This window comes from Arachis hypogaea, chromosome 6 (assembly GCF_003086295.3).
Source record: "Arachis hypogaea cultivar Tifrunner chromosome 6, arahy.Tifrunner.gnm2.J5K5, whole genome shotgun sequence".
Lineage (NCBI taxonomy): Eukaryota > Viridiplantae > Streptophyta > Magnoliopsida > Fabales > Fabaceae > Arachis > Arachis hypogaea.
This window is the reverse complement of record NC_092041.1, coordinates 112896920-112909874: the sequence shown is the minus strand read 5'-3', so window position 1 is coordinate 112909874 and position 12955 is coordinate 112896920. Positions and strand designations below refer to the sequence as shown.

At 31.4% G+C, this 12955-nt stretch overlaps 2 protein-coding genes and 1 long non-coding RNA gene across 3 annotated transcripts; 2 read left to right on the top strand and 1 right to left on the bottom strand.

The window, feature by feature from the left end:
* Window positions 1–23: 23 nt before the first annotated feature.
* On the top strand, window positions 24–1586 carry LOC112755805 (uncharacterized). The gene is made up of 2 exons (XM_025804099.2): window positions 24–485; window positions 1120–1586. Exons 1-2 carry the CDS (start codon window positions 141–143, stop codon window positions 1438–1440), a joined length of 666 nt encoding a protein of 221 aa, XP_025659884.1. The 5' UTR covers window positions 24–140; the 3' UTR covers window positions 1441–1586.
* Window positions 1587–3396: 1810 nt separating this feature from the next.
* LOC112755804 (uncharacterized) lies at window positions 3397–4924 on the top strand. The gene is made up of 4 exons (XR_003179083.3): window positions 3397–3676; window positions 3766–3831; window positions 4453–4503; window positions 4660–4924. It is a non-coding gene; the product is annotated as an uncharacterized lncRNA (long non-coding RNA).
* Window positions 4925–5739: 815 nt separating this feature from the next.
* LOC112755803 (sugar carrier protein C-like) lies at window positions 5740–7676 on the bottom strand. The gene has a single exon (XM_025804098.2). It carries the CDS (start codon window positions 7445–7447, stop codon window positions 5897–5899), a length of 1551 nt encoding a protein of 516 aa, XP_025659883.1. The 5' UTR covers window positions 7448–7676; the 3' UTR covers window positions 5740–5896.
* Window positions 7677–12955: the final 5279 nt, after the last annotated feature.

Genomic DNA, 12955 nt, shown 5'->3' with positions numbered 1-12955 from the left:
ATGGTCTTTACAATAATTTTCCCTATAAAAAGGGAGTGGTGCTTCCACTCTCTGTTGCAGTTACCACATTTGAGTCCTGTCACAAATTTGAATCGATTTAGGGTTTTAACTCTTAATTTGCTCTCAAAATCGTAACGCAAATGGCAGAAGGCACCGCACCGGAACCCGTCGATCCCAGCGCCGCAGCTGTTGACATGGAGCTCGAGAAGGACGACAACGTCGCCGACCCGAACCAGAAGCGACCCAGAGAGGATGCCCAACAAGAAGAAGAAGCGAAGGAGGACGACGTTGTCGCTCCGAAGAAGCAGAAGGTGGAGACTGAGGAGAAGTCCGTAGAGGAACAACGCTTGGAGAAGATTGACGAACCCAAAGAATCAAAAGAAGCCGTGAAGTTGGGGCCCAAGAGCTTCGAGTCTTCCTCTGACATGTTCAATTACTTCTACAACTTCCTTCATCTTTGGCCTCACCATGTCAACGTCAACAAGGTATGCCCAAAACAAAATGGAATATCGCGATTCATTTTATTTATGATTAGTTGAATCTGTGAATGATATCGATTGAGTTCTGCTAATATTTGGAGCAAAATTTAGGTAAAGTTTCGCAGGTTGTTGCAGATCATAATTTTCTCAAGGGAGGGTCCAGCGGTTAAAAAATATTATACATTTCACTCTGAGCACCGAAAGAACTTGGCCCAAATTTGGTTCTCTTTAGGCGTGTTAACTTTCTTTTCAAAGTGTTTTATACACCTTCATTAACTGATTGATTACCCATATTATATCCAATTTATGTTTATACTTTGTGGACATTCCTGAACTCTTCAATCTTCACTTGGATTTTCGAATCTTTCTATTAAGTCATTAAAGATTTAGGAGGGGCGAGCAGCCTTACCTATTCATCAGAAGAACCAGCATTCTTGATTTGATATTCAGTGCCTTGGTTTTGGCAACAGAGTTTCACTGTATATTTGCATTAAGTTATTGAATTATTGAACTTTATGAGAGTATTTGCCACCAGATGTTTAAATTGGTTTTGAAATGTATCCAGATTCTGAATTCTGAATTCTGAATTCTGAAGGTGTATATGTTACTGAATCATTAGTGACTTTCTTGTATGCATCAGTATGAACATCTTGTGTTGTTGGAGTTGCTTAAGAAAGGGCATGCTGAGTCCGACAGGAAGATTGGTGTAGGGATCCGCGGCTTTCAAGTCCGCAATCATCCAATCTACAGGAGCAGGTGCTTCTTCCTCATCAGGGAGGACAACACTGCTGAAGATTTCAGCTTCCGGAAGTGCGTTGATCATATTCTTCCATTGCCAGAAGAGATGCAAATAAAATCTAATCAGAACAAAGCATTAGGCGGCAGTGGTGGAGGAAGGCCTCATCGTGGAGGAAAAGGTGGCAGAGGGAGAGGTGGAAAAGGCGGAAAGTGGAGACAATAGAGCATAAAATAGTTCTCTAGTAGGGGGTGTCGGTCTCTGTTTTGTTGAAATCTAAGTTAATTTTATATATGCATGAACAGTTAATTATTGTATTATTTTTGCTTTAGTATCATATTAAACTCTTAAAAAGAATGTTCTAAACAAAACCATTTAAATTGGCAGTTCGTTTTTGGCTGTAGATTACAAGAATGTGACCGACTAAAAAAAAAAAATCTGTTTTAAGAGTTTTATTTTTAGAATAAAAAATTTGTCCATTCAAAAATTAGCTTTTTTTTTTTTAACTTGATAAATTAGCTAATTTTTATTGAAGTTAACTAAACTTGCCTCAAAACAAGTTTTTCAATGATATTTCATAAGGTCATTTAGCAAATCAAAAATATATTGAAGAAAAAAACAGTGCTTATGCTGAGTCTTAGATATTAGAGAATGAGAATAAAAATACTAAACAATGTGAATAATGGATATATTTCATTTCAGTAGGTATGCGAATGGTTATTCTAATATTGAAATTTAGATGGATAATTTGGAGGTGTAGTGTATTTTGATTTGATTAATGATTATTTATGTTTTTAAGAAAATTATTGGTTACCTAACAATCATAACCCTTATTTTAAGAAAAGGAAAATGCTACTTATACAACAAAATTCAGCCTTTAAATTTAATATTTTATTATTTTAATTTTTTAATTAATTATATTTCCTATTTTTAAGGAATCACTTTTATTTTGAATACTTGTCACGGTAACCACTTGTAATACATTAATTTTTCATTAATTTTTTGCAAACTAAACCATAAAACTCGTAACAACTTTTCGTGTACTAATTTTAAAAAAATCAATGAACATAAACACATTATTTTTTTATTTTTTTTATTTAAAACATTCAAAATTCATGTCAAAAACACATCTAAAATTAAATAAACAACATAAACACATTCAAAATTATGTATTAACACATCTAAATTATTCTCATTGTAGTTCTAAATTACATATTGAACAAAGAAAAATTAAACTCAAATACACATCCAAAATTATAAGAATGCACTCTAAATATTTTATCAACACATCCAAAACTCATGTAAAAAAACTTATATATGTACATAAGAACATAATGAATAACATAAACACATCCAAAATTAAATATTGACACATCCAAATTAGGTTAACATTACAACTCCCAAATCAAACATATGAATGCAAAAAAAAAAAAATGATAATCACAAATACATTTAAAAAAGAAGAAGAAAAAACACAGACACTTCCAATATTGTACATAAATTTAAAAAAATATAACTTTTTAGACAGCGAAAAAAAAGGATAATATATCTTCATGAATGAACTCAACCAAATCTTTTTAGAATTTTGCAAAGTAGAAATACCAGAGATAGAAGGAGTGCGACGTGGGGAAAGAGACAGGGGAGGCGCGGGAGAAGGGGGCGGTTGTGCGTGGTGCGAGGGAGGAGATCAGGGATGGAGAGGAGCCCATCGATGGAGGAGGTGCGAGGTGTGCGTAAGGGAAGTGTGCGTCGCGGGAAGAGCGCGTCGTCGAAGGAGGAGATCGTCGCAGAAGAGTACGCAACGCGGGAGAAGACGAAAACGGCTACAGATGAGAGGGGGAGGCGCTGCAGCTCTGGATTTTTACGGAACGAAAATTTTACTAGTGATTTAAGATTTATTTTAAAATTTTAAATTCGAAATTTTGAATTCTAACTAATTTGATTTTTGGATGTGTATTTAAATTGTAATATAATAATTAAATATATTAAATCTGAAACAAAAATTTAAAATTTAAATTTAAATTATAAATTTTAGTTTTATTTAGTTTGTATTTTGAATATGTATTTAATTTTAAAAAGATACTAAATTTGTTTATAATTTTTAGATGCATTTGTTTTATTTTTTTTAAATTATTATAATAAAAGACTGAATATTGTACAACTTTTAAAAAATATCTAACTAAATTATTAAGAAAATTATTGGTTACCTAACAATCATAACCTTTTATTTTATTTAGTTCAAAATAAATAAAATGATCAAGTTATTCCTGCATATTAAAAGAAAAAACAAAAATGAAACGCTCACCCAATCCTCCAAACAACCATTTCCCCTTCCTCCTTTCTCAATCCCCATTGTCTCCCGTCAGTTCAACCCATTTCTCCGGCGTCACTCTCTTGCTTGGCATCGAGTTCGCCGTCGACGAGGAAGCTTTGCCACCGCTTCTCCAGTGCTTCGCATACGGTTCTCTCTCTCCCTCTGTCTCTCTTTCACTTTCGATCTCTGTCTCTCTCTTTCTCTCTCTCTCTCTCACTTTCTTCTGTTGGTTGCAGGGGATACTAAATAAGAGCAAATTGGTTGCTATTGATGCTGGAAACAGGGGCTACCCTCCGAATAAGGTATGTAAGTTGATGATTACGATGTTTTTGACACCAAATTTCTGATGATTTGGTGATGACACTGATCTGAGGTAGTTAACATCGTTGTTAAGTTTGCATAAGGTCACAAGTTGAAAAGTTGTTTTCCACAGTGAGTGCTTTTGAGTTTGTGGTGTTTGAAATTTAAGGGGAGAAAATGAAGGTTAGATGGTGAATTGGTGATTGAGTTTTGGAGCACATAACCTAGTCATGTGTTTGCTGTTTTTCATTGTTTTTCAAGAACCAAAATTGCTTGCAATTCTTTTACTCTGCCAGATATTTGCAATTATGTCACTGAGAGCTAAAAAAAAGATAATTTTGTTTCATTACAATTTTGTTAGCTGAACTTGAATTTAATCAACTCAATTTAACTATTATGCCTTTGCATTCTTCTACTTGTGTTCTATTTAACTATGATGCTTTTGATTCTCTTTTGCTGATATCCTACAATCAAACTTCAAGCTATTTTGGATTAGAATTGAAGTTCTCTAATTTGTATAAAGCATGTCTGCAGCATTCAATTTATTTGATATTACCTTTCATTAAAATTAAATGATGATATAGAATTTCACTTACAATGACAATGTATATTTCTTCTTCAAGTCGAGGGCTTGTCAAGAGTATGCTGCGGAAAAATCCAGAGCTTAGGCCAGCGTATGTTTACTTGCTTGACTTCTTAACTGTTACTTTCCATCTTTTAAACTGTGTATTAACTGGTGAAAAGTTGAAAATCAAAATCTACCCTTGCTGTTTGAATTTGCTACTAGTTTATTGATAGGTTCAATTTATTTCCTCTCTTTTGCTGAACAGATCTGCTACATATACTATCATCTACTCCGAGACATCCAAGCCTCATTGAGCACACCAGTGAGAAAGCCAAAGAAGCTAAAGATATACAAGTGAGAAAGCTAGTGGATATATAGCTTATGCATCACAGAAACTCTTGGAAGCAAAAGGAACTACATATTAAGTTATAGTGTTGTGTTTTACATTGTAATAGGAGCATTTGTTTGTATTTGTGAACATGTTATAAAAGCAAGTATATGAATGAATTAGATTGGCTGGTTTGTTGACATTGAATTCTTGAAATTATATTGGCTGTTTTGGAAAATAATTCTCTTCTTTACCTAGTTACAAACAAAGCGAATGCAAAATCTGATTCAACAAGGTTTTCAAAACAACTAAAACTGTATATGGTCATAATTTCATATAAACCATTAATATAGATGGGAATAACAATTTGCTAATAACATAAATGGTAGGAAACTATGAATTTGGCATATTGAAACATAGCATGAGTAAAATTTTTATGACAACTTGCTTGATTACTACATTCTTGATTAATATTCTTCCGTTTTCCCTTAGTTGAAGAACTTCTATAACGGTAAAAATCAACTGGCTCAAAGATAAATACTAGTAGTAGCAAATAGCAACACCGAATCTCAATCTTTTTCTTGTAAATAACCTAACTCTTTCATAAATCACATTTATAATTAAAGCTAGTATCACAATAAGTGAAGTTAGCTATAACATTGTAGTGTCCAATCATAAATCATATTCACATCTAACCACATATCCATCAGAACTCCTCTCCCCATTACTAGAAACAAAACCCAATTTTCATAAATAAATGACTTAACTCACCATGTTAATGTCTCTTAGCTGCAATTTCAGAGCCTCTGAACATTCATGGTGGTTTTTGAACAAACAAGCTACTAGTAATATTGTGTCATACGTTTTTTAAAATAGCATCAAACAAATTAAGATATAAAATTTTATATTTTTTTTAGTTATTAATTCTTATTAACGCTGAAAAGTAGACAACAACTTAAGATATGAAATTGCGTGAGAAGAACATTTAATAATCTCATTAAGTAAAACTATTAAAATTTGAAGAAGAACAGAAAAAAATGTATTCGACTAAACCAAATTCTAAACAAAAACTTAATAACAAGTGAATTGTTTACTAAAATAGAAAAAAGAAACTTAAAAAAACAATAGAGTCTAAATCACTTTTGGTTCCTAATTAAAATGGAAACTGTCTTAATCAACACGAGTTATCGACCTTGGCATTAGCTTCTTCGCTTGCAGACTTGACAAATTTCTTCCAAAAAGAATGGTTCTGCCACACAACAGACATCTCTTCGATGGGAACTCCCTTAGTCTCGGGAAGAAACTTATGAATAAAACCGCTCATGACCAAAACAAAGAAAGCAAAGAAGATGAAGAGGCCAAATTTCATGTGGCAGAGCATGGAGGTGAATACTTGAGCAATTGCAAATGTGAAAATCATATTGACGGACACATTAATACTCTGAGCTGCAGATCTGACTTCAAGGGGAAATATCTCGCTAGGAACCAACCATCCAAGAGGACCCCATGACCATGCAAATCCCATGACATAGATGCATATAAATCCCACCACAAGGAACGCATACCATTTTGGCAAGATTCCGGGGTTTCCATCCACTCCAAATTTACTTGCTATCGCGGCGGTTATCACAATCTGACAGATAAACATCTGAGCACCGCCTTCGAGAAAGAGCTTGCGCCTTCCAACTTTGTCAACGGTAAAAATTGAAACAAAGGTAGCAAGCGCATTAAAGCCACCGGTGATCATGGAAGACATAAGAGAAGCGTTGCTGCCAAAACCAATGGTTCTGAACAAAACAGGAGCATAGAAAGTAATGACGTTCATGCCAGTGAGTTGCTGGAAGAAAGGAATGGCTATAGCCATCACAAGCTGAGGCCTATAATGCCTCTTCAACAGAGTGGCCCATGGGTGTTTCACTGCCATGGACGATTCACTCGCCTCAACAAGGTCCTTGAACTCTTCGTCCACGTCACTGGTTCCTCTAATCTTGATCAGCTCTTGCTTGGCTTTCTCATCTTTGCCACGCTCGATCAAGGAGCTCGGCGAGTCGGGGAGAAAGATTGCGCCGATGATGATCATGACGGCGGGGACAGCCGCGAAACCCAAGCTGTAGCGCCAGCCTTCACCGTTCTCCATCTTGGCGAAGAAATAGTTGAGGACGTTGGCCACAAAGATTCCAATGGTGATGGCCAATTGGAACATCATGTTAAGGGCTCCTCTGTATTTGTAAGGAGCAACCTCCGACACATAGATTGGAACAGACTGATTGGCACATCCAATTCCGAAGCCAAGCAACATGCGACCAACAATGAGCATCCACACTTTCTGAGCAAAGGCATTGAAACCGGCACCCACGAGGAACAGAATACCGCCGGACAACATGGTAAGACGCCTTCCAAAGATTCGAGTGATGGAAGACGCAAAAAGTGATGCCACCAGAGCAGCCAAATACAGGGAGGATGTAAAGAGTGTCAAAACCTGGCTGTCAAACCTGCAATACTGATTGTCAGATGGCTTCATGTTCATCTCCTTTGCATACACGTCTGGGAAAAATTTCTTCAGAAAAGGATCCATCGATGTAACTCCACCTGAGATGCCAAGATCATATCCAAAAATTAGTCCTCCAAATGCAGCAACCATGCACGTCACAAAAACCCGGAAAGTGAGTTTTCCCGGATATTGCTTCCCATTGCCGGATCCCTTTCCAATGACTCCACCCGCCATTGTTATATTTGATCGGTTAATGGAGTTGCTAACAAGGGAGAAGAGAAAAATAATTACTGATGATGAGGGAGAGATATGACTAAGAGAAGAGAAGAGAAAAGAAACGACTAGTGTTTGGTTTGGAGTTGAGTTGAGATCAGCCGAGAGAACAAACACTACATATTTATAGATGGATTCATGACTTTTCTGCCGAATTATTATCTTTTTTTTTATCTTTTATTATATTATCTATCTTCTATCTTTTGTTTAAAATGATACTAATTATATATCCTCATTGATTTGAGATCAGACGACAGAAAGAACGCAAAGACTACTATATCTATACATCTTTTGACACTATTTTAAATATTAAATCAATAAGCAGTTTAAATAAATCTATTTTTAAACATTTTAAAATAATATTTAAATGAAATTTATCCATATCTATATATAGATAGATGGTATTAAATTAAATTTAAACTGCAAAGACTACCTACTTATATATCTTTTGAAATCGTTTTAAATCTAAATCAATAGACAGTTTAAAATAAATCTTATCTTTAAGTATTTTAAAATAAAATTTATCTATATCTATATCTATATATAGATAGATAATATTAAATTAAATTTAAATAAAACAACAAAACAAAAGTCAAGTTATCTAATAATAAATCAAAATTTAATTTTAAAAATAAGATAAAAGATTGTTAAATGTGCTTTATCTTCTAAAAAATTTTGGAACACTATTATATATAGATGAGGTCAATATCAAACCAATCCACTGATAATTTATTGATGAAAGATAATACTAATTAAGAAGTTAAGTGAAAGAAAAAAAAATTTTAGATTGGCTAGGAAGAATAAAAATGCAGTGCCATCCAACATCTATGAACGGAAGCTACAAGCAGAGCTTTAAGAAAGACAAAAAAGATGGTTCGAACGAACATGATTACAACAACTCTTATAGAAAGGCGAAGTTAATGGCAGCATTCTTAAAGCACCGAATTAACATGTATTCAAAGAAAGAGAGCTATAGTTTAAGCAGAAGATGGATTGATCCCTTCTCTGCTCCTCCGACTGAACTTGAGGCTCTGGCCATATCGAAGATCACTTATGATGATGAGAGTTCTCATTTCTATAGGCAAAAATACCTTGCAGTGTACAATTCTATGAAAAAGTTCAATAGTGATCAAGACAAGTTCATCAAGAACAAAATACACAACTGGTTTCGGATCAAAAACTCAAAAGAGCAATATAGAAGTAAATCCAAAAAAATTATTGCTGAGTTTAACAACAATGATAAATTATCTCTTTCTAAATTCGTAGACATTGCTAGTTCTTTTAAAGTATTCTTTTGTTATTTCAATGTGCAGTAGAGTTTCAGCAAAAACTAATTTAGAGATAAATTTTTCAATCTCTTCATTAATTTTATTTTATATAATCCATCTCTCAATAGTCATGTATATACACACATGGCCACCTTATATCTATATCCATCTTGTTGCATAGGATTTGAAACTTGCCGTAAGCACTTCTTTTTTTCTTTTCAATATATTTTTTGTTTGTTAAATGACCTTAAGAAATATCATTAAAAAATTAGTTTTGAGGCAAGTTTAGTTTAATTTAAATAAAAATTTGCTTAATTTTTTAATGTTTATTGGATTGTCCGTTGTCAGAGACAAAGCGATTTCAAAACCAGGCCATAATTCATCAGATTATCTTGATTTTTGAATGAACAAAATTTTTATTCTAAAAATAAACTCCTAAAACATAGATTTTTTTTAGTTGGTCACATTCTTTAATCTATAATAAAAAAAAATGAGCTGCCAATTTAAATAATTTTGTTTTGAACATTTTTTTAAGAGTTTAAGAAGATGTTAAAGCAAAAATAATACAATAATTAATTACAAACATTAAATAAATAAATATAGAATAAAATCCTTAAACATACACAAATTATCTTAAATTTTAATAAAATAAAAATCAACACCTCTGTTAAAGAACTATTTTATACTCTACGTTTCTACTGTCTCCTCTTTCTTCCTTTTCCACCCCTCCCCTTGCTATCTTTTCCTCCATGATAACGCCTTCCTCCACCACTGTTGTCTAATGCCTTGTTATGATCAGATTTTATTTACATCTCTTCTGGCCATAAAAGAATATGATCGATATACTTCCGAAAACTAATTTTTAGTTGTGTTATCTTCTTTAGTGTGGAAGCACACATTATGGTGTAACTGACTATTTTGCAGATTTTTTTTTTATTATATTTATTTACTGTTAGATGAAATGAGATGATATTACTGTAATTTTGTTATATTTATCTATTTTTTGTTTAAAATAATTTTTTTTTCTTCTAATTTGAACAATATTAACTCTCTAAAAAAATATGGAATATAAGATTAAGATAGAGATAATCAAGTTTTAAATAAAAATTAAAAGATATAAATTAGAGAATATCAAAGTGTGATCAATATAAAGATATTGTATAAATATGTGACATATAAGTTAAAATTTTAAATAACAGAGGAGCTAATAAAAAATCTGACAAAACAACTTAAATAACTATCACTATTTTTTACTTATTTAAATTGAAAATGATTTAATTTAAAAATAATAAACTATTTATGAGTGAAGCCAAATTTTCCTTTTCATAAAATCAAATATTTATAAAAATAAATTAAATAATAGTTTAATTTGATACACTGAATATTATATTTTATCTTTAAATTCATGCATTTAAATAACTATTTCATATATTTTACTTTTACGATTTGATATTTGTAAAAAAAAAAATTATATTGCATATGAAAATTAAACTTTAAAAAAACAGTCACCTAAATAAAATAAATTGACCTTAATATTACATGAATGTCATAAATTGAGTTAAATTTCAATTTGACCCTTGAAATTTGGTCTGATACTCAGAATGACCCCTACAATTTCGTCGACCCCAATTAGAACCCCCCAAATTTATAATTGTGGCTCCAACTTGTCTTTGTGATCATCTCCGTCACCAGAATGCTGATCTGAGGCAATTACACGACACAACAGACACTACTTAAATGACGATGTATTGATTTCGTGTCCAAACCCTTTGGAAACCACGTCGTTTCAATTTTGTGTGGGTTAAAATTTATGATCGTTGTAGTGGGATGAGAGTTTTAACCCGCATAAAACTGAAACGACGTGATTTTCAAAGGGTTTGACCGCGAAATCAATACGCTGTCGTTTAAATAGTGTCCATTGTGTCATGTAATTGTCCCAGACCAGCATTCCGGTGACGGAAATGATCGCAAGAACAAACCGAAATCACAATTGCAAATTTGGGAGTTCTAATTGGAGTCCATAAAATTGTGGGAGTCATTCTAAGTATCAGACCAAATTTTAGAGACCAAATTGAAATTTAACTCATTATAAATTTGTTACAATTTTTCTTATTTTATTGTGTGCAAGTTGTAACGATTTAAATTTAATGTAAATCGTTTTACAACGATTTAGTAAGTAAAGTCATTAGTAAATCGTAAGTAATAGATAATAATCATCTAAGCACATATATTTAGTTGGCACTCTGCACTCATTTAGTTGAACTTTGTGATAAATAGTAGCATGCTACAGGAATTTAAGACACATGAGGAATAAATCGTCACATTTTACAACGAATGCAACTGAAATAATGAGTCAATGCAAATAAAGATAGAGTCCTACTAAAACAAAGAATAAAATTAAAATAGAGTATAATTAAAAAACAAATTCAACTAAAACAATGAGTACAAAGCATGTATGACCAAGACAAGCACTTGCATGAAATTAAGGAGCTTATTTTACTCTTTTAAATAAACTATAGTGATAACTCGTGTTAAAATCTTACCATATTATCCCATAATAATTGTTATTAGTTTTTAAAATATATTAATTTATTATCAATTTAAAGTGAGATAATATGATGTTAAATTTAGGTTGACTTTGACCCATTAATTTACAATGCTTCCAAAAAATTTCTGACTATAATATTATTAGGTTTTTTATAAATTGGGAGGTCTATTTACTGTCATATAAATCATATATCCGACAACAATATTATTAACATGTTAATCCACTAATATCATTTTTTTCAAATAAGTGTAATAGTAATTCTAAACAACAAAGTATTTATATAACCAAATCATAATACATACGCGCTTTTTTCTTCTTTATTTGTTTTTTTTTTCCTTTCTTTTTCCTTCTCTTCATTATTCCTTCTTTTTCTAGTTGATTATTTCTCCTTTTTTTTCCTCCTTTTCTTCCTCCTCTTTTTCCTCCTCGTTCATTACTATCATCATTATCTTCGTCATTGTTATCATGATTGGTATTGTTTTCTTTTTTTCCTTATACTTTTTTTCTTATTCTTATTTATCTTTTTTTGTTTGTTTATTTATTTGTATATTTTAAAAATATTTTGTGAAGGAGAAGAATAAGAAAGAAAAATAGAATACAAAAAATCACAATGAGAACGAAGAAGAAGAGAAATGACACCGAAATTTTTTATATAAAACACAAAGTGAAATAGAAATGACATCAAAATTTGTTATATAAAACACAAAAATGTTACCATAATAAACACAGATTTAAATTTATCTTTCTGTCATATTGTAAGACAATTTGTTGCTTAGGACTTAGGAGTATACCATTCAATTTTCGAAAAATTTTGTTTAGATAAAATCCTCTATTTTTGAAGTAAAACATAAGAAGATACAAAAAATTTGTTTGTATCAATAACAAAACATAAAAGAAAAGGAGAAGAACATGTTTGGAGAAAAAAAAGAAGACAAAACATGAAGAAAAAGTAAAAGAATAAGATATGTTGGAAGAAATTTTGGTGTCATGCTTGAGAAATTTCAATGATATTTTAAAAAAATCTCGGTACTATTTTTGTTTTTGATAATTTTTAATTAGTTAAGAAATTTTCTGTGTCATTGTCAAAAAATTTTGGTGTCAAAATTCAAAAATTTCTTGTGTCGAGCTTAAAGGATTTCAGTGTTATTTTTCTGATAAATTTAACACAATTCAAAATTTCCCTTTTCCTCCCCTTCGTCGTCATCTTTTTTTTCTTCCTCTTCTCTTTCTTGGTTTTTTTTATAATTTTTTTTAATAAGAATAAAAATAAAAAAGAACATAAAAAAATACTACAATAATATCATAAAGAAGAGAAGAAATAAAAAAAAATTGCAACAACAATAATAAAAAATCAAAAAAGAAAAAATACGCAAAAGAATGCAAAAAAAAATGTATGATTTACACACACATTATGAGATTAATTATTTTTTTTATAAGATGATAATTATAATTTTATTCAAAAAAAAATATGATATTCATATTTCAACTCATACATAAAACAAAGAGAAAATATGAAGTTATGTATTATTCTTTGGTCTACTTACAAAACTTATATTTTAAGGATTTCTAAATCTAATGCCAATCTAAATCAACGCTAATTCATGCCTAATAGAAAAAAACAGCTTTTTTATTTAAATAAAATAAAGAGAGCTC

Excerpts from the sequence above, each read along its gene's own strand:
- LOC112755805 (XM_025804099.2), top strand. The coding sequence starts at position 141 with ATGGCAGAAGGCACCGCACCGGAACCCGTCGATCCCAGCGCCGCAGCT. Across the intron at positions 486-1,119 it reads ACCATGTCAACGTCAACAAG|TATGAACATCTTGTGTTGTT; the intron begins GTATGCCCAAAA and ends TGTATGCATCAG.
- LOC112755803 (XM_025804098.2), bottom strand. The coding sequence starts at position 7,447 with ATGGCGGGTGGAGTCATTGGAAAGGGATCCGGCAATGGGAAGCAATAT.